This window comes from Zea mays, chromosome 9 (assembly GCF_902167145.1).
Source record: "Zea mays cultivar B73 chromosome 9, Zm-B73-REFERENCE-NAM-5.0, whole genome shotgun sequence".
NCBI classification, from domain to species: domain Eukaryota; kingdom Viridiplantae; phylum Streptophyta; class Magnoliopsida; order Poales; family Poaceae; genus Zea; species Zea mays.
The window spans coordinates 135,317,093-135,338,229 of NC_050104.1; the positions used below are offsets into that span (position 1 = coordinate 135,317,093).

General features: G+C 50.8%; 1 protein-coding gene across 2 annotated transcripts; it reads left to right on the forward strand.

Annotated features, from left to right (window-relative positions):
- The first annotated feature begins 208 nt into the window (after positions 1 to 208).
- LOC103639140 (putative phototropic-responsive NPH3 family protein) lies at positions 209 to 5,093 on the forward strand. 2 transcript variants are annotated; one of them, XM_008661937.4, is made up of 4 exons: positions 209 to 2,503; positions 2,579 to 2,645; positions 2,736 to 3,932; positions 4,064 to 5,093. In XM_008661937.4, the coding sequence occupies exons 1-4, from the start codon at positions 2,412 to 2,414 to the stop codon at positions 4,649 to 4,651; spliced, it is 1,944 nt and encodes a 647-aa protein (XP_008660159.1). In that variant the 5' UTR covers positions 209 to 2,411; the 3' UTR covers positions 4,652 to 5,093.
- The last annotated feature ends 16,044 nt before the right edge of the window (positions 5,094 to 21,137 follow it).

The following is a 21,137-nucleotide window of genomic DNA, read 5'->3' on the forward strand; positions in this document are numbered from 1 at the left end:
TAAAAAGAAACGGAGGGAGTATGAGGAAAACAACAGCAAATGTTGTTATTGTCTAATTAAGCCCATGTTCCCAGTTTTACTGTTCTATGCCACACGCTTTTTGTAATTAACATGTCTAACTTTGTAAAGTTTTTTCAAGCAACAATTGTTCAAATCATACATACAGTTTGTACATAAATATATCTTTTTTTTGAAAACTTAGTGCAGGAGCTCTGCTATTTCATTTAAGAAGAGAAGGGAAACAAGAGTCTTAAAAAGTTGCTATTACATATAACGAAAAACACTCAAACACAATCCAAAAAAGAGAAGACATTACACTACACATGGATGCCCAACTGCAGCTCGTCTCAACGCTATTTCTTGTTTGGCCAGATGAAAGACCACTTGTGTCGATGCTTGCTTGCCCTAAAAAATATGCCGATTCCGCTCGTTCCAAATATTCCAGGTGAAGTACATAAGCAAACCCGAAACAGTGAGTTGATCTTCTTTCGATTTGTTTTGGAGCACAGCAACCCACCACGAATCGAAGCTCTGAATATCTGAGCTGGGCGGCATGATCAGATTATTGGTCCATGACCTGACTAACTCCCACACTTCCAAAGCAATGGGCACTTGAGGCAAAGGTGAATCGCAGTCTCCGGCTCTTGATCGCAAAGGATATCTGTACAACTAGATTCGCGTCCCAAACATATTTAGATACAAACTGGTTTTGTAGCAGATTGTGATGATATAGCATCGTGAGAATAACTGACAGTCAAAATACGCCCGTAAAAGACTTCTCCAAACGATTGTCTTTACAAGTAACTAACTAAAGGTGATGGTATGCAAAGACTTGTAAACCAGCACATGGATATGGGTTAGGTGCCGGATCGACCGTGTAGGCTACTTAATTAATAACCTTTCAATTATCTTGCCAACGACTGATATGGGTTAGTCACTTCAATTCTACATTAGTGACTGTAGCCAAATACGTACTTGTAGGCTACTTAATTAATAACCTTTCAATTATCTTGCCAACGACTGAAACCAGCCCTGCAGTGTCATGCTGGTCCCCTGCAAATGTTACAATGGGATCGACCGTGTTTAGAGATGGCCAAACGGGCCACCTGGCTCGGCACGGGTCCGGTGAAGCCCGGTCCGTTTTGGGTTGGGTCTGACCCGTCAAACACGTTAGAAAACCGGACCGGGCCATCTAAGCCTGCGGGCTTGTTTCCCTGTCCGAGCCCGCTCACAGCGGGCCTAAACGACCCGGTAAGCACGGAAAAAGCGGACCAAAAAAGTGGGCTAAACGGACCGGTAAGCACGGTTTAGTGCAAAAAACGGGTTTGACGGGTTTAGAGGTAAACGGGTCGTGCCGGGCTAGCCCACCGTGCATAATTTCTTGTCCAGGCCCGGCCCGCTTATTCGTGCCGGCCCGGACCCGTATAAAAGCGGGTCAGACCGGGCCAAAAAAAGTGCTTCGGGCTAGAGGCTTTCGTGCTACGTGCTTTCTGTACATCTATAACCGTGTTAGGATGTGTTGTGATAAAGTTGAAACCGAACGGGTGGGGGTGTGATGCTGAGCTCATAGAGGATCTTGAGTTGTGAGGCCTCAAACCCATGTTTACTGAACTAAGGACGGTGCCAGAATAGTTCTACTATAAAAGGAACCGAGCTAGTATAAAGTGAGATGACTCATGCATATTTAGAACTTGTTCGGTTGCGTGTAGATCAAAGAATTATCCTCTTTAATCCCTTTAATCTAGATGCAACCGAACAAGATGAGAGGTATGCATGTTTCCTGTCTCATCCCAAACACATTGGGTTGAATCCTGAATGAACCGCATGATTGCAGCTCTCCCGGCAGCTCGCCGCAGCATCATCAGGAAAGCGGCCGTTAGGAGAAACGCAGACGCCTACGCTACGACGAGCATGATTCACATGATCACACCTTAACTTCTCAAGGGCAAAAGGCCTATATGAGCATGATGCTCCCTGTCCCCCTTTTCTATACATTTCCTTATAGCTCATGGCTTTGCAGTCCGCGCCGCCATCATCAGACCTCCGTTCCATCTGTGACTGTGATCCATGGCCGTGGCTAGGCTAGCCGTAGCATTTTTGCCAGCGAGAGCCTTTTGAATTGAGCTATAGCTGCGGCCCATGGGCGTGGGCATCAGATTTGGGACTGGCTTTCTGCACGCACTCCCACACCACACACACACCGGCCACTGTCTAAAAGGCACTAGTGCTACAAATAAGCTGCACTGTCCTCTGCCCTGACGCCCACGTAAACATATTTGGCGTGCATCCCTTCGCAGTGTTTGCTTGCTGTGCTGACTTCATTGGAGAGAGAGACAGTGAAGAGTAGAGGAGAGAGAGAGAGAGAGAGAGAGAGAGAGAGAGAGAGAGAGAGAGAGAGAGAGAGAGAGAAAATGGGCGTGGCGACGGTGACAGAGCTGAAGCAGAGCATCTCCGGGAAGAGGACATTCCGGCCGAGCCTCATCAGCCGCCACGCCAATGAGTGGTAACTCACTCGCGTTCCTGCTTCGTTCCTCGGATCCTGTGCTCCTCTCCTGAACTCGACTCTGCGTTCTGCCAGGCCTCCGACCGACGTCTCCAGCGACCTCACCGTCGAGGTCGGCACCTCCAGCTTCGCACTCCACAAGGTGAGAGCTGAGAGCTCCTTGCCCTTCCACAAGAAAACGAAAAAAAAAAAGAAAGAAGATTAAAACGATGTGCTAACGCCGGCGGCATAGCTGTTCGCGCAGTTCCCGCTGGTCTCCCGGAGCGGCAAGATCCGGCGCCTCGTCGCGGAGGCCAAGGACGCCAAGCTGGCGCGGCTCAGCCTGCACGGCACCCCGGGGGGCGCGCCGGCGTTCGAGCTCGCCGCCAAGTTCTGCTACGGCGTCCACGTGGACGTCACGGTCGCCAACGTCGCCATGCTGCGCTGCGCCGCGCACTACCTGCAGATCACCGACGACTTCTCCGACAAGAGCCTGGAGCTCCGCGCCGAGGCCTTCCTCCGCGACGCGGTGCTCCCCAGCATCGCCAGCTCCGTCGCCGTGCTCCGCAGCTGCGAGGCGCTGCTCCCGGCCGCCGAGGACGTCGGCCTCGTGCCCCGCCTCATCGCCGCCGTCGCCACCAACGTGTGCAAGGAGCAGCTCACCTCGGGGCTGTCCAAGCTGGACCAGTGCGCGCAGCTCAAGCCCGCGGCGGCGTTCGCCGACCTCGACCCGCCGGCCGACTGGTGGGGCAAGTCCGTGGCCGCGCTCGGCCTCGACTTCTTCCAGCGGCTGCTCTCCGCGGTCAAGGCCAAGGGGCTCAAGCAGGAGACGGTCACCAGGATCCTCATCAACTACGCGCAGAACGCGCTGCACGGGCTCATGGCCAGGGACGTGCACAGATGCGGCGGCGCGGACGCCGACGCCGTCAAGAAGCAGCGCGCCGTCGTGGAGGCCATCGTGGGCCTTCTCCCGGCGCAGTCCAGGAAGAGCCCCGTGCCCATGGCCTTCCTCTCGGGGCTCCTCAAGACGTCGATGGCGGTGTCCGCGTCCAGCATCTGCAGGGCCGACCTGGAGAAGCGGATCGGCATGCAGATGGACCAGGCCATCCTGGAGGACATCCTCATCGCCGCGGGCGCCGCCGTGGGCGCGCCGGCCGGTCAGCAGCACGCGCTGTACGACACGGACGTGGTGGCGCGCATCTTCTCGGTGTTCCTCAACCTCGACGACGACCATAACGAGGAGGACGACGGGTTCGACTACGACAGCCCGCGCTCGCCGAAGCAGAGCCTCCTGGTGAAGGCCGCCAAGCTGCTGGACAGCTACCTCGCGGAGGTGGCGCTCGACTCTAACATCCTCCCGTCCAAGTTCATCTCCCTCGCCGAGCTGCTCCCGGACCACGCTCGCGTCGTCACCGATGGCCTCTACCGCGCCGTCGACATCTTCCTCAAGGTCAAGACACGCGACATCTACCGCACCGCACCAATTCAGCCTGTTCTAATTTGCTTGGCTAGCCAGAACCAAAAGCCACCTAGCTTAACGTGCTTGCCGATCGATCTGTATATCTGTCTGCGTGCATGCAGGTGCACCCCAACATCAAGGAGGCGGAGCGGTACCGGCTGTGCAAGGCGATCGACTGCCAGCGGCTGACGCCGGACGCGTGCAGCCACGCGGCGCAGAACGAGCGGCTCCCGGTGCAGATGGCGGTGCAGGTGCTCTACTTCGAGCAGCTGCGGCTGCGGAGCGCGATCCAGGCCGGGGGTGGCAGCAGCATGGGCGGGCACGACGGGGCGGTCTTCTTCGGGTGCGCCGCGGCCGCCGCGTCGGTGCAGGGCAGCGTGAACATGCGCTCCGGCAGCGGCGTGGGCAGCGGCGCCATGTCGCCGCGGGACAACTACGCGTCGGTGCGGCGGGAGAACCGGGAGCTGAAGCTGGAGGTGGCGCGGATGCGGATGCGGCTCACGGACCTGGAGAAGGACCACGTGAGCATGAAGCGGGAGCTGGTGCGCGTCGGCCCCGCCAACCGCCTGCTCCGGGGCTTGGCGCGCAGCCTCGGCAGGCTCTTCCGCATGCGCCCCGCCGCCGAGCCGGGGCTGCAGCAGCTCGGGGCCAAGGCTACCGCCGACGCCAAGGTGCTCTTCCAGCGCCGCCGCCGCCACTCCATCTCATGATCTCGGTTCCTCGAATCGGAGAGGCGACCGGCGGGCACGCTGCCGATCGAGCGTGCTCGCGAGGATGAGTGGCCACGCTACTGTACGTGCGTACAGCAAAGTTTCGCGTGTGCAATTGTGCATAGCATACAAGAAAGGAAGACATGGTTTGAGTGAGTGCACACTGCAGGTTTATTTCTTCCCGGATTTCGTGCGGTGCGGGCATCGCGTGGTCTTCTGCTCATGAAAGTCATGGCGTTCGACACAGCATGCGATGCGATTCATGTATATGGATGGATGGACTATGGAAAGGTTTCGAGGGGTGTATGTATCTTTGGGACCAGTGGACACATGGTTCCTCCTGTTTTCTCTGTAGTTTCCGGCCAAATTCCGTTCAGCCGAGCGATTTCTATTTCTTGTTTAGGCGAAATTGTTCAGCAAAGTAAGAAGGTTATTTTAATTCCACCTTTATTGAAAGTTGAAAAAAAACTAAAAAATGCGAAACTGTGTTCAGCAAATTAGGAAACTTGAAAAAATTCTTCCTAAGGCGAAATTGTTCTCAGCTAAGTAGAAAAAATACTATTAATTAAATAATGGAAGTTTATGACTAGAGGAGACTGACCTTATGGTCCGCTCTAAGGAACTGAAGGTTACTACCTTAGAATTCATAGACAAAGTTACTTTAATTCTCCGTAACAAGTATATAACCTCAACCCACTAAGATAAGAAGTTAAGGCTGCTGGGTTGGGCCTGCTAATGGGGAGAAACACTGGTCGAATTTCCAGCCAGCCCGTAACGATATCCATTGGCCCTACAAGCCAGCAAGGGCCCACCGAACGGCCGAACAGCCCGAACTTACCTTCCATTGCAATTAACAGGTCCAAGGGTAGCCAGTCGTATATCCCCGCTCCTGTATCGTATAATACCTCTATTTATGGTTCCAAATATATATTATAAAAATATATTTAATAACAAATGTAGTTATATTATTTATCATCATAGATATTAATAACTTTTTTACAACGCTACAACCTCTGTGACTATTTTATTCGGTGCAGTATTAGGTGCATCACTAAGCACATCTAGTGGTATCTGGTGCAACATATTTGTTCAGTACACATGTTTGTAGTTGTCCTTCTTCACATAGTACCGATGTTATCTGATACTTTACCAAGTGCACCACCAGACCTATTCAGTGTGCTGAGGAGCATGTGTTTTCTTCATTTCTTTGCATGTGTTTATTAGAGTTTCTCCCATCCTGTATAGTAGACTCTTGCATTATTTGTAGGTCTTTAATATATCTTCTAATATCTTGTTAAGATCCTGATCACACACTTGGCTTAGTCCAAGTCTACTTGTGCATAATTTGAACTATATCTAAGACATTAGCAAATAATGTTAATCCAAATGGTCATTATGATCAACAAGCACTAAAACCATACTTTAAATGGGTCTCAGTCAATTTTTTGTACACTAACATAACCATTATGATTTCATTTTCATGTGCCATGTGAAAGCATCTAGGCCCCTGGTTGGTTTTAGTGATTAATGACAACGTAACATTATATGTGACTAACGTGTGTTTTGCAGAGACAAATCGTAAGTTAGGGTCAGTTTGGATAGCAGCCTACGGCGCCACACCCTGCCAGACCTGCGGCGGCCAAATTGGATGCCAGACCTGCGGCGTCTAAAATGTGGCGTGTTATGGCGCTCGGGGTATCGTTCCAAACATGCCCTTAGGTCACATGACAGGTAGAAGTACTACAACGGTAAAAACAATCCCGGAGATAAGAACTCGAAGCGACGGCTAAAACGACGAAACAAAAAGGTGAAGGTCTACGGAGTCCGAGTGTCAAGGAGATGTGGACACTCGCGATTTAGTTAGGTCTTTTATTCTCTTTTAGCCGTACTATAAAGAGGGGTTGTCGATGAGTAGTTTGACCAAGAGAGTTCTAGTGTAGTATTGGTGCACAATCACACTCATACACAGTGCTAGGTGTCACTCTAGAACTCACACTCAAGTTAGAGCGAAAACCGATTTGAAAATCAGCTGAAAAACAAGACTTAGTGTTTCTGGCTTTGGGGCACCGGACTGTCCGGTGCACCCTCTGCCAGGTGGGGCCAGGCTGGTCCACGGCAGAGTCTTTCCCCGTCGCAGAAACCCAAGAGCGCAGCTTTCAGAGTTGAATTTTAGTGGCACACCGGACACCGCACCGGACTGTCCGGTGTGCACCGGACAGTGGACTGTTCACTGTCCGGTGCGCCATGAGTCCAACGGCTCTCTGTCAGAACTAGCCGTTGGAAACGACCGTTGGCGCACCGGTGGCGCACCGTTGGCGCACCGGTGGCGCACCGGACTGTCCGGTGCGCCATCGCGCAGTGAATTGCCTGTAACGGCTAGTTGGTGGGTGAGGGCTATTTATACCCCCTCCACCCACCATATTCAATGTCTAGCACTCCACATTTATTCCAGCACATTGCTAGAGCATTGCAAGCACCAAAAGCCTAGTGAGGAGATTAGAGAATCATAATCCGCGCTTGTTCCTCATTAGCGCTAGTGAGAGCCACCTAGAGCACACACCACTTGCATTAGGCTTCTCTTGGTCAAGCGAAAGTCTATGGCTTGTTACTCTTGGTGATCGGCATCACCTAGACGGCTTGGTGGTGTTGGGAGCTCGGTGATCACCGTGAAGATCTTGTTGGTGACCCGACTCAAGTTTGTAAGCGGTCTCGAGGGATCCACCGCGCCGGAGTGGCAAAGGATCATCTCGTAGTGAGCACTTGGTTCTTGCGAGGACCAAGGGGGAGCGATACCCTTGCGCGGGTGCTCCAACGAGGACTAGTGGAGAGTGCCGACTCTTCGATACCTCGGGAAAAATTGGAGGAGTCTTCTAAACTTTGCTTTACATTCCGCACTTAATTCAAGCACTTTACATTGTGTATTTGTTTACCAAGTATTTGAAGTATTATCTTAGCTTTGTTACATTTCTAGTATTATATTCTTAGTGCTAGTTGTTGGGGTGAAGTTGGGCTCTTGTTTAGCTCTTGCTTAGGTTTTAATTAGTGTTAATTTTAAGAAAAGCCCAATTCACCCCCCCCTCTTGGGCATCGTGATCCTTTCAATTGGTATCAAAGCCTTGTTGCTCATAGATTAGCTTAACCGCTAGAGTTACGATGTCCTGTGGGGATGGACCTCCTCCCGTTTTTGATGGTGACGATTTTCCTTATTGGAAAATTCGTATGGAAGCATACTTAGAGGCTATAGACATTGGTGTCTATAAAGCCGCCACACAAGGGTTCCCCGAACCTAGAGATCCCACAAATCTTGTAGGTGATGAGTTCAATTATGAGAAATGGAATGCGAAGGCCAAAAACATCCTTTTTAGAGGCCTTTGCAAAGATGTGTTCAATAGAGTACGGAATCATAAAAATGCTCATGATTTGTGGATGGACATTTGTGCTCTACACGAAGGAACTAGAAGTGAACGTGAGGAAAGATATCACATAGCCATGTGAAAGTTAAATTCTTTTGAAATGCTTACTAATGAAAATGCAAACGCTATGTACTCACGACTTAATATTCTTGTAGAGGAAGTCAATGGATTGGGGCTTACTCAAATCTCACAACCGGATGTTGTGAGGAAGATTCTCAGTGTCCTCCCAATAGACAAATATGGACACATTGTCACTGTGCTACATCAAATGGATCTTTCAGTTACCACACCTACACAAATTTTGGGAAAGATCAATGCCCATGAAATGTACATGCACATCAACGACAAAGAAGAATTATCTTCCAAAAGAAAGGATTTGGCTCTCAAAGCAAATCATGAAAGAAAAGGAAAAGCAAAAATACAAGTTGAGGAAGACTCCTCAAGTGATGATGACCTTGATGCAAACATTGCCTTGATGGTAAGGAAGACCACCAAGATGTTGAAGAAGCTAAATAGAGAAGGCATCAAATTTGATTCAAGAAAGAAGAAGTTCTTTTCCAACAAAAGAAAGCCCATTTCTGAGATGGACTGCTACAACTGTGGTGAGCTTGGTCATCTTGCTCATCAATGTAACAAGCCCAAGAAGAATAAGTTCAAGGGCAAGAAAGAAGATGACAGCGATGATGAAAAGAAGGAAAAGAAATTCTTCAAGAGGAAGGATGGGAAGCAAAAGAGGTTTCACAAGAAGAAGAATGGAAAGGCATATATTGTTGGCGACTGGCTCACCGACATCGAATCATCAAGTGGGTCTTCTTCAAGTGAAGAAGAGAATGATGAAAAAGTTGCGGCCATCGCCGGGGACTTCTCTTCACCACCACCATCGCCATCATCCACTTCTCACCTATGCCTCATGGCTAGAGGTGAACGAAAGGTACAAAATGATATTAATATTGCTGATGATAGTGATAGTGATAGTGATGAAGAATTTGCTTCACCTTCATATGATGAGTTAGCCGACTTACTTAAAGAATATACTCAAATCATTAGAAAGTCAAAATCTAAATGTGATAGGTTGAAAAATGAAAATGAATCATTAAATGAAGCCAATAGGGAGTTGCAAAATAGACTAGTAAAGATCAAGGAAGACTATACTCAAATTAAATTTGATCATGACAATCTTCTTGTTGAAAATGAACTTTTATCTTGCAAAACACATGAGGCTATTAACCCTGTTGTTAAGCTTGATGTAGCAACCTCATGTGATGATTTGATTCAAGAAGAGCAAACTAGTCTACATGCTGAATTGACTGAAAAAGTTGAAGTCCTGACTTTAGACAACCAAAAATTGAAGAATTACTTGACTGATGCAACTACTAGAGGAAAAGTTGCTATTGAGAACAATGATTTCAACAATGAGTTGGCAGTGGATAATCAAAGGCTTAAGAATGAGGTCAAGAAACTAAAAAGTGAAAATGAACATCTTGCAACAAGTGTGCAAAAGTTCAACAAGGGTCAATACCTCCAAAATGAGCTGCTTATGAACACTATTATGAAAAATAACAAGAGTGGTATTGGATACAATGCTTTTGTGCAAAAGAAAGCTATCACTCAATACAAGCCAAAGCAGACTCACACGCCTATCAAATGCTTTGAGTGTGGAAATGAAGGTCATTTTGCCCACAACTGCAAAGCTAAACCACCAACTCCCTTGCCTAAGCACTCAAGACCATTTGCTTTTAATGCTCACTATGTTCTAAGAAAGGTTGCAAATGGAAAGATTAAGGTTACATTCCTAGGTCCACCAAATAAGAGTAGACCTAGACAAATCTGGGTGGCAAAGTCCTTAATTGAGAGAGTCACTGGTCCTATGCAATATAGGGCCCTCAAAACTCAAGCTTGAATTGTCTGTGAATGTAGGTGAACTACAAGACCGGTGGGAGCCATTGGGTTATTGACAGTGGATGCACACAACATATGACAGGCAACCTGTTGGGGCGAAGGCAAAGACGCCACCCTTCGCTCGAGGCCTTCGCTGATAACCGCTGGTCAGACAGAGACAGAACAGGCAGGGATACCCTTCGCTCGATTCGGCACCAGACGAAGACCGGCGACGAAGTCATCCCACAGCGCGGCCTCGTTCAGCTCCGAGGCCCACGTGTGATCTGGCCCATTGTAACGGGCCCTGCGTGGCCGCCTTTGTGTTACGGGCCTAATCTGTAAAGGCATGCTTGTAATTACAGCTTGTAACCCTGCTTTATGGGAATATTCTGGGGATAAACTAGGTGTCTGAGGGCACATGCGTCCTTAACACAAGGCACCGGGCACTCAGATACCTATAAATACCCCCGCACAATGCCCGTGAGAGGCTAGATTAACAGAGCTATTGCCCCCGAGCACGCAACCCTGTTGTCACCACTGTTCCCTCTTGTTGGCTTCTTTGCTGCTGAGAGCAAGTCCAACATTTGGCGCCCACCGTTCATGCTACGACCAAACCACCCGCGATGGCACCCAAGAGAGCTAACCCGAAGGCTGACGAGGCTGCGAAGGCAGCACTGCTTGCCGCAAGGAAGGGCAAGGCCCTCGCCCTCACCCAATCCACCCACCAAGAGCCCACCGAAGACAGTATTCCCCGCAAGAAATAAAGCATGGGTCCCCGCGTACAGTTCCGTCAGCCGTCCCCGACGTGGACGAGCCAACTTCAAAAGATCTTATTGACGGAGACCGGGTCTTCGCCCTACAGGCCCTAAACAAATACCAAGCCCAGACCAAAGCATGGCGCGACCACGCAGTCATCCCGAGAGAGTTCAGCGAAGGGGACCTCGTACTCGTCCGAACAGCTCGGACGGAGTCCAGGGGAAAGCTGGAGCCCAAGTGGGAGGGCCCCTTCATAGTCAAGACAAAAGCATCCCCCAGCGCCTACAGGCTCACAACGCCAAACGGCGAGGACCTGGAGCACTCCTGGAACATCGACAACCTCCGCAAATTTTTTGTCTGACTAATCGGGGCTGATTTCGCCCTTGTAATTCGCCAAAAAACAATCTTGTACCGGCCCGCACTCTTTTCCTCCCGGGGGTGAGGTTTTTAACGAGGCGGAGCCATGTAATATATGTGCGAAAAATCCCCCGCAAAAACATGCGTCGAAAACAGACCGCGACGACGGCCTTCGATATTCGACCAATCCGAGGTCACCGCGAGGCTAAGCGCTAGCCACCCTCGCGTGCGACAAATCCGCACAGAAGTCGCCTAAGGGTGCAGCCGGACTAAGCACAACAAGTGCGAAAAAAATCCGATGTCTATCGCGAAGACTATCCGCGCAGAAGTCGCCTAAGGGTGCAGCCGGACTAAGCACAACAAGTGCGAAAAAAATCTGATGTCTATCGCGAAGACTATCCGCGCAGAAGTCGCCTAAGGGTGCAGCCGGACTAAGCACAACAAGTGCGAAAAAAATCTGATGTCTATCGCGAAGACTATCCGCGCAGAAGTCGCCTAAGGGTGCAGCCGGACTAAGCACAACAAGTGCGAAAAAAATCCGATGTCTATCGCGAAGACTATCCGCGCAGAAGTCGCCTAAGGGTGCAGCCGGACTAAGCACAACAAGTGCGAAAAAAATCCGATGTCTATCGTGAAGACTATCCGCGCAGAAGTCGCCTAAGGGTGCAGCCGGACTAAGCACAACAAGTGCGAAAAAAATCTGATGTCTATCGCGAAGACTATCCGCGCAGAAGTCGCCTAAGGGTGCAGCCGGACTAAGCACAACAAGTGCGAAAAAAATCTGATGTCTATCGCGAAGACTATCCGCGCAGAAGTCGCCTAAGGGTGGAGCCGGACTAAGCACAACAAGTGCGAAAAAAATCCGATGTCTATCGCGAAGACTATCCGCGCAGAAGTCGCCTAAGGGTGCAGCCGGACTAAGCACAACAAGTGCGAAAAAAATCTAATGTCTATCGCGAAGACTATCCGCGCAGAAGTCGCCTAAGGGTGCAGCCGGACTAAGCACAACAAGTGCGAAAAAATCTGATGTCTATCGCGAAGACTATCCGCGCAGAAGTCGCCTAAGGGTGCAGCCGGACTAAGCACAACAAGTGCGAAAAAATCCGATGTCTATCGCGAAGACTATCCGCGCAGAAGTCGCCTAAGGGTGCAGCCGGACTAAGCACAACAAGTGCGAGAAAACCCGAAGTCTATCGCAAAGACTCCGCGCAGAAGCCGACTAAGGGCGCAGCCGAACCAGTACAACAAAAGCAGAAACGACAGCATCAAACCGTCTGCGCTAAGACCGACTATAATCACACCAGCATAGCAAAACCAAACCATACAAAGTACACAACGCCCTCGCAGGCACATGCACGCGAGGGCACACAACTTCATCTTACAAGCCTTTACACATATATAAGCGAGGGCGCCACACTCTACATCGGCTCAACCTTAGGAATAATTCCCATCTCCCTATAATTAAATAACATTATCCTAAGCTCCTCACCCGCAAAAAGACTTCGCAGTTCCCCTTCCCCTGTACCCGCGGCGGCCGGCAAAGACAACAGCTCCTGCCGACCAGCCCCACTCACGCGAAGCCGAGCCCCTTCCTCCGCACTAACCCTACGCTTTGCAACCGCCCTTCGCCGTCGGCGCCCGGTGCTAGGACCTGGCACGTCTGGCGCGTCCGCGGCGTGTGGCGAAGCCTCCGCCGCAGCCACGTCCAAGGCCGCAAAATAATCCAAGTCCTCCTCCGACGACTCCTCAGTCCACTCAACCGAGCTCCCAGAGTCAGTAAAATCAAAAAACTCAGATACAGACCCACCATATTCATTCCCACCTTCCGCGGTCGAAGCCGCCAAAAACTCAGTAGTAGCGGTTGCGTGCGCAGGCCCAAAATCTTGAACCTGCGCAGCAACCAAAATTCAGCACAGCATCCAAAAATTCCCCAACCCTAAACACCTACTACGCCACCTGCGAAGGCCCTGACGCTGCGGGAGCCTCCGCCGTCGGCTCCGCCGTTGGCTCCGCCGCTGCCTCCACCGTTGTTTCCGCCGCCACCGCCGCGGGATCTTCAGCACTCGACACAGCAGCTGCGGGGGCATCAGGGGCGCCTTCGGCCACCTTCGGGGGCAGGTCTTCGCCGGCCACAGCGGATGTGGGGGCAGCCGTCGCGATCGCTGCGGTCTCCGGGGTTGGCTCCAGGGCGACCCCAGTCACAGCCTCCGCGAGGGTCGGCTCCGGGTCTGGCAGCGCGCTGTTCAGAGCCCCGAAGTTGTCCACCCGCTCGCCGCGCTCCGCCTAGGACAAGACACACAGATTCAGCAAACACACGCACAGCCTGCATACAGCACACGCCAAACAAACAACAACGTTACCTGAGCCCTCGCAGTCTCGGCCTGCTCCCTGACCACCTCACGACCGTACAGACCCCACATCCGGTCATAAAGGGCCCCGGCAGATTCCTTCACTATGGGGTCTTTGACCTTATAGATATCTCACTCAAATTCTTCATCCGCCTGGTCGAAGGCCTCGAAGTGCCGGCACCCTTCGCGGGAGAGCGCGTTCATCGCCCCCTCGCAGGTGACCAGGGAGGCGTACGACATCAACCCCCCCGCGACGGCTGGAAGTTCCAGCAGCTCCTCCTGCACCCACTGCAGACAGCGAAGCCCGGGCTCTCGGTCCGACACCTCGAAGTCACCGGTCCACGCACCCAGCTCATGATATGTATCCATAAGCTGCGTGCGCGTCCGTTCGGCCTCCGCATGCATCGCGGCCTCGGCCTCCTTCGCGCGGCTCTCCAGGGCGGTGAGCCGCTCTTGCAGATGTTCGGCGAGCTCCTTGGCAAGATTGCCCTCCGCCCGCGCCAGCTTGGCCTCCGCCTGCGCAGCCTGCCCCTTGGCGACGGCCTCGTTGGCTTCCCTCCTCTCCGCCGCCAGCTGGCGCCGGAGGTCAGCCTTCTCCCTCTCCAGGGCGGCCACCCTGTCCGTCAGCTTACGGCACTTGCTGTCGGAGGCCGACTTCTCACGGACAGCGTCAGCATGTTGTGTCTGAAGTCTCTCGACTTCGGCAGACACAGCTGCCGTGAGGGCCCCCGACGCAGTACGGCTGGCGAAGTCAGCCACCTGTAGAGTCGTGACGCAGTACGTAAGGCCGTTGCCCCAAAAGAAAGAGGTGGGGGAGAGAGTATAACTCAGCGGACCTGACTCAGCGCCTTCGTCGCCTGACTCAGCGCCTCCGTCACTCCCTTCAGCCGGCGGGTCGCTGCGCTCGCCTCGTCCCTAACCACCGCGAGGGCCGACACCTCGCCTCCGGCGCCAAGGGCCTCGCCCCTCGCCCTCGGCACTATGGCCGCCGTCGCGGTCTCCGCGCCAGGCGCAACCATAGCAAGCTGCCCCTCGTCCGACCCTGCAACGCATCTTCGAATTAAAAAAAAATATAAAAATAATAATAGGCCAACGACTTACCACCAAGATAGTCGTCTACAGTGATATCGGTGCCGAAGTCGGCAACGCGCTTGCCCGACAACGGCAACGCTCGGGCCGCCTTCGAGGCCTCCGCCACTCCGCTGGCCGGCGGCACCACCTTCGTTGACTTGGAGCCTCCAGCGCCCGCCGTTGCCTCCGGCGCCTTGCTAGGTGCAGAGGCGCCCGCCTTCGCCGCCAGCGGCGGCTTGCCTCCGCCGGAGGCCGCAGCCTTCGCAGCCCCCCGCTGCCTCTTCGGCCTCGCTTCATGCAGCCTGACAGTCGCCTGGCGTTTTTGTGCCGCACCTTGGCGATCCTTGTCCATCACTGCCCACACAACAACACCGATATTCCGCCCGTAAGGAAAAACTCTCCACCGACGAACCATACGAGATGTAAAACAGTCCTCGCCAGCCGCGCAGGGGATAGGAACATTCCTAGGCCAGCAACCCCCGGTAACCCTCAGCATCCGAGCCGAAGACTCCCGGAGCTCGGGCGAAGACATCCTTTCCCCCGGGGCGGCGCACGTCCTCATTAACTCTCTAGCAAAACTATCAGACACCCCAAGTCCTCCCATCGCAGTACCTAATTTTCTCTTTTTTGAGGAAGGGGCGGCCGCCAGCGCAGGGTCGCCTCCAGTCTCCACCGCCGGTTTCTTTCCACGGCGGTCCGCTTCGTCTTGACCAGGATAGCCGTCGTACGGCAATTGATTTAATTCGAAGACCCTGTTCAAACGGTCATTTGACCCGCGGATATCAAAGCTGCGCTGGCCTTCCGTCCTCGGCACGTAACGCCCCACGAGCCGCACCGCCCCGTCCTCCGCATCGCGCACAAACGCGGCCGGGTCGCGGTTTCGCAGATTCAGTGCGAAGGCAGGGCTTCGCACCACCCTTCCTCCGTGAAAAGGCATCTGGCGAGGGCACACTTCGCCCAGCGCCCAGCCGTACGCCAAGGGCCACACCCCGTACGCCACGAACTCTTCAACTAAATCACGCCCACTGCTCTGACCGGCGGCGCACCGAAGGGCCCCTTCGTCTGCATCTTCCTCCGCCACTTCAAAGGGCAGATACGCAGAGTAATAATGAGAGCACATCTCAGACACAGGGAGTCCTTCATGGCCTTCGACAGTAGTCTCAGCAACGTAAAACCAAAATTCATTCCAATTGCCCCACTTGTTGCGGGCGCACGAAACCAACTCCACTACTTGCATTGTGGTCTTGCCGGTCTTCGGCGTGAATGTGCATGACCCGAACTGGGCGACTTCGTCCCCAATCATCCTCTTCTGCCAATGCAAACAATAATACTTCGCAAAAACTTCAACCGACGGCTGTCCGCCGTACGAAGTCGTCGCCCAGACATACTTCGCCAGTGCCACCACGACATTCGGTGTCAACTGATGTATTTGAACGTTGAATCTACACAGGACTTCGCCAACAAACCGGTGCGCAGGCAAGCGGAGACCGGCGGCGAAGAACGCCTCGAAAACGACCAATTCACCCTCCGGCTCGGGGACTTCCTCCGTCCCCGGAGCACGAGCAACTCCGCCGCCAAAGTAGCCCAATCGCTGCATATCTTCAACGCGGGCTGACGTCATCCGTGACACACCAAAATCAACAGAGTCGCCGGCGCGCAACTCCTCCACCATCAAGCTACTCAACGTCTCCTCAGACGAGGCGGCGGCCGGCGGCGTAGTAGCAGCGGAAGAAGAGGAAGACGACATTGCTACGTACCATCGGCGGCGGCGGGCGGTCTGCTTCACTCGAGCCAGAACTCCGGCGAGCAAGAGGACAGCGGAAGAAGAGGAGCAGCAAGACGGCGGGCAGCTAGGGTTTTCACGGAGCGCGGAAGGCAAAGTTCAAACAGCGCCAACCCCCGCCCCCTTTTATAGACAGGGCGCGGCTCTTCGGGAAACCCGCAATCCGACAGGGCGCGACGCTTCGGGAAACCCGCAATCCAACAGTACGCCGTCCATCAACGGTCACATCAAAAACCCCCGCGGAACCACTTCGAGCGAGGGCAGCGTCTCCGCCATCTAGCGACGTCTTCGGCACCAGGTGACTTTGTCGAACTGGTCCCTCGGAGGGCAAATGTTGGGGCGAAGGCAAAGACGCCACCCTTCGCTCGAGGCCTTCGCTGATAACCGCTGGTCAGACAGAGACAGAACAGGCAGGGATACCCTTCGCTCGATTCGGCACCAGACGAAGACCGGCGACGAAGTCATCCCACAGCGCGGCCTCGTTCAGCTCCGAGGCCCACGTGTGATCTGGCCCATTGTAACGGGCCCTGCGTGGCCGCCTTTGTTTTACGGGCCTAATCTGTAAAGGCATGCTTGTAATTACAGCTTGTAACCCTGCTTTATGGGAATATTCTGGGGATAAACTAGGTGTCTGAGGGCACATGCGTCCTTAACACAAGGCGCCGGGCACTCAGATACCTATAAATACCCCCGCACAGTGCCCGTGAGAGGCTAGATTAACAGAGCTATTGCCCCCGAGCACGCAACCCTGTTGTCACCACTGTTCCCTCTTGTTGGCTTCTTTGCTGCTGAGAGCAAGTCCAACACAACCCACGGATGTTCACCTCACTAGATGAGAATGTTGATGGTCAAGATAAAATCACATTTGGAGACAACTCAAAAGGAAAAGTGCAAGGACTTGGCAAGGTGGCAATCTCAAATGACTTATCAATATCAAATGTTCTCTTAGTTGCACCCTTGAGCTTCAATTTATTATCAGTGGGACAACTCTGTGATCTTGGACTTCAATGCTTATTCACTCCATCAGAGGTTATTGTAACAAAAATGGATGATGAATCAATGGTATTCAAGGGATTTAGATACAACAACCTCTACTTAGTGGATTTCACTTCAGAAGATGCAGACTTAAGAACTTGCCTCTTCACCAAAGCTTCTCTTGGATGGCTTTGGCATAGGAGGCTTGCACATGTTGGGATGAGCACACTCAAGAAGGTATTAAAGAAAGATATGGTTAGAGGATTAAAGGATGTGGTGTTTGAAAAAGACAAGCCATGTAGTGCATGTCAAGCTGGAAAGCAAGTTGCTAATACACATCCTACTAAAGCTTTCATGTCAACATCAAGGCCACTGGAACTACTTCATATGGATTTATTTGGACCTACAAATTATGTCAGTGCCGGTGGCAACCTCTACTGTCTAGTGATTGTTGATGACTTCTCAAGATACACTTGGGTGTTCTTTCTCCATGACAAATCTGAAGTTGCATCGATATTCAAGAAATTTGCCAAGAAAGCACAAAATGAATTTGATTGCAAGATTAAGAAGATTAGAAGTGACAATGGCAAAGAATTTGACAACACCAACATTCATGAGTTCTGTGATGAAATTGGGATCAAGCATGAAGTATCTGCCACATATACACCTCAACAAAATGGAGTTGTTGAAAGGAAAAATAGGACCTTGATCACTCTTGCAAGAACAATGATTGATGAGTATAACACACCGGAGAGGTTTTGGGCCGAAGCTGTCAACACTGCTTGTTATGCATCAAACAGGCTATTTCCTCACCGGCTACTTGCGAAGACTCCTTATGAACTGCTAAATGGGAAAAAGCCAGACGTCTCTTTCTTCCGGGTATTTGGGTGCAAATGCTACATTTACAAGAAACGCCATCACCTAAGGAAGTTTCAAAGACGTTGTGATATTGGTTTTCTTTTGGGTTATTCATTAAAATCCAAAGCATATCGAGTATTCAACCATGCCACTGGCGTGGTAGAAGAAACATATGATGTGGAATTTGATGAGACTAATGGCTCCCAAGGAGCACTTGAAAATCTTGATGATGTAGGTGATGAGCCACTTAGGGAAGCAATGAAGAACATGCCTATTGGAGCTATCAAACCAAAAGAAGATGAAGAAGAGGTGCAAATCATTGACAGGCCTTCTTCATCAAATGTACCACAAGATGATGAAAAAGATGAGAGGCATGCAAATGAAGATACATTTGTCTCTCATGAACAAGCAAGGGTACAAGCCGAAGATGTTGATGCTCCAGGATCTTCTTCTCAAGTGGTTGACAGGAGAAACTCATCACTACTTCAAGCTCATCCTCAAAACCAAATCATCGGGAGTCCTTCACAAGGGGTTATTACTCGATCACATAGACATGCTACTTTTATTGAACATCACTCTTTGTTTCTTGTGTTGAGCCTACTTGTATAGATGAGGCGCTACAGGATCCGGACTGGGTGAATGCCATGCATGAAGAACTTAACAACTTCACCCGTAACGAAGTTTGGACCCTGGAGAAGCCCCCACAAGATGCAAGAATCATTGGAACAAAGTGGGTATTCAGAAACAAACAAGATGATCAAGGTGTGATTGTAAGAAACAAGGCAAGACTTGTCGCAAAGGGATTCTCTCAAGTTGAAGGCTTAGATTTTGGAGAGACCTTTGCACCGGTTGCTCGACTGGAAGCCATCCGTATCCTACTTGCATATGCATCATGCTATGATATAAAACTTTATCAAATGGATGTAAAAAGTGCATTTTTAAATGGCTTCATAAATGAACTTGTATATGTTGAGCAACCGCCTGGATTTGAAGACCCTAGATATCCTAACCATGCTTACAGGTTGTCCAAGGCGCTTTATGGGCTAAAGCAAGCTCCAAGGGCTTGGTATGAGCGTCTTCGTGACTTCCTCATCGAAAAGGGCTTCAAGATCGGGACCGTCGACACAACTCTCTTCACAAAGAAACATAACGGTGATATTTTCATTTGTCAAGTATATGTTGATGATATAATCTTTGGCTCGACAAATGACTATCATTGCAAGGAATTTGGTGAGTTGATGTCGAAGGAGTTCGAGATGTCAATGATTGGTGAGCTAACATACTTCCTCGGCTTTCAAGTCAAGCAAATGAAAGATGGTAACTTTCTCTCACAAGAGAAGTATACCAAAGACTTGTTGAAAAGATTCAACATGGAGAAGTGCAAACCAATCAAGACCCCCATGCCTACAAATGGACATCTCGACTTAGATGAGGGAGGTAACCCGGTTAATCAAACTCTCTACCGTTCTATGATTGGTAGTTTATTGTACCTTACCGCATCTAGGCCCGATATTATGTTCAGTGTCTGCATGTGTGCTAGATTTCAATCTAATCCTAAGAAAGCTCATCTTCGCGCTGTTAAGAGAATTCTTAGGTATCTCAGGCACACCACAAGCGTTGGTCTGTGGTATCCCAAAGGAGCTACTTTTGATTTAATTGGCTATTCCGATTCGGATTATGCCGGTTGCAAAATTGATAGGAAAAGTACTTCTGGGGGATGCCATCTGCTTGGTAGATCACTAGTTTCATGGACATCCAAAAAGCAAAATAGTGTTGCCTTGTCAACTGCCGAAGCGGAATACATTGCCGCAGGTGCTTGTTGCACATAGATTTTATATATGAAACAAACTCTTCTAGACTATGGCGTAGTTCTAGAAAAGGTACCTCTGTTGTGTGATAATGAGAGTGCTGTTAAAATTGCTAATAATCTTGTACAACACTCTCGCACCAAGCACATTGATATCCGTCATCACTTCCTTAGAGATCATGTTGCTAAAGGAGATATCATTTTAGAAGGAGTGAGGTCGGAAGATCAATTAGCGGATATTTTCACTAAGCCACTTGATAAGACCCGCTTTTGCATGTTGAGGAATGAACTAAATATACTTGATCTCAGAAATTTTATGTAAAATGTCAAATGGTGTTGTCACTTGCATTGCATATTTAAATTCCTTGTATTGCATCTAGGACTTGTCTAACCTAGTTGAGATAACCGCCAACAAAGCGAGTGAAAAAGCTTAACTCGGGTCAAACCTGACAAGTCTTAGCTTTAAGCTTTTAGCACTTAAATTCTTACTTTTTATGCAATTATTGGTTCTTGAAATATGCATGAGGTACTGCACTTAGGGGGAGTATTCAAAACTCAAATCACTCATGAAAACCCCTAGTGCAAACCAAAATGCAAATTTCACCATTTGCCTATTTTCTCTAAAAATTATCTAGCCTATGGCAAAATATTTTGAAAAGTATATGAGGGTGCCAATACCTGTCCCAACAAGTGTTATTTTGAGTGATTATAAGTTGGGATTTGGTTTGGTTGGGAGTTAGATAGAAAAATTCAAATTTTTTCAAACTCTCCTCTGTCTGGGCTCACCGGACAGTCCGGTGTGCACCGGACATTGCACTGTGCAATGTCCGGTGCACCAGCAGCCGCGCGCTAAAATTCAATTTTCCTGTGCGCTGTCCGATGGTTCACCGGACAACTACTGTGCGCTGTCCGGTGTGCACCGGACAGGCACTGTAGACTGTCCGGTGCGCCCATATCGCGTTTTAAAAAAAGGCCTCCAGCCCGCAGCCGAGCCAGAGGCTCATCTTCAGCCACCGTCTCTGCCAGCTCTCTCTGCTCTCTGTTTCCTGGCGATTCCCTCTCCTCCCCGCCGGCGATCTCCAGCCACCGGCGGCCACCGTCTTCCTGTGCTCCGGCGACCTGGTGCTCTTCTTCCCCCTCGGTGAGGAGCCTCGTTTTCTCCCCTGCCTCTCTATCTCTCTGTCTCTTAGACAGTCTTTTAAATTCTTGTCGAATCCAGTGAATCCCAACGGTGGAATGT

What these genes read in the sequence shown, in the direction of transcription:
- LOC103639140 (XM_008661937.4), top strand. Translation starts at nt 2,412, where the DNA reads ATGGGCGTGGCGACGGTGACAGAGCTGAAGCAGAGCATCTCCGGGAAG. An exon ending in CCAGCTTCGCACTCCACAAG is followed by an intron (nt 2,646 to 2,735) that starts GTGAGAGCTGAG and finishes CCGGCGGCATAG; the next exon opens with CTGTTCGCGCAGTTCCCGCT. An exon ending in CCGTCGACATCTTCCTCAAG is followed by an intron (nt 3,933 to 4,063) that starts GTCAAGACACGC and finishes GCGTGCATGCAG; the next exon opens with GTGCACCCCAACATCAAGGA.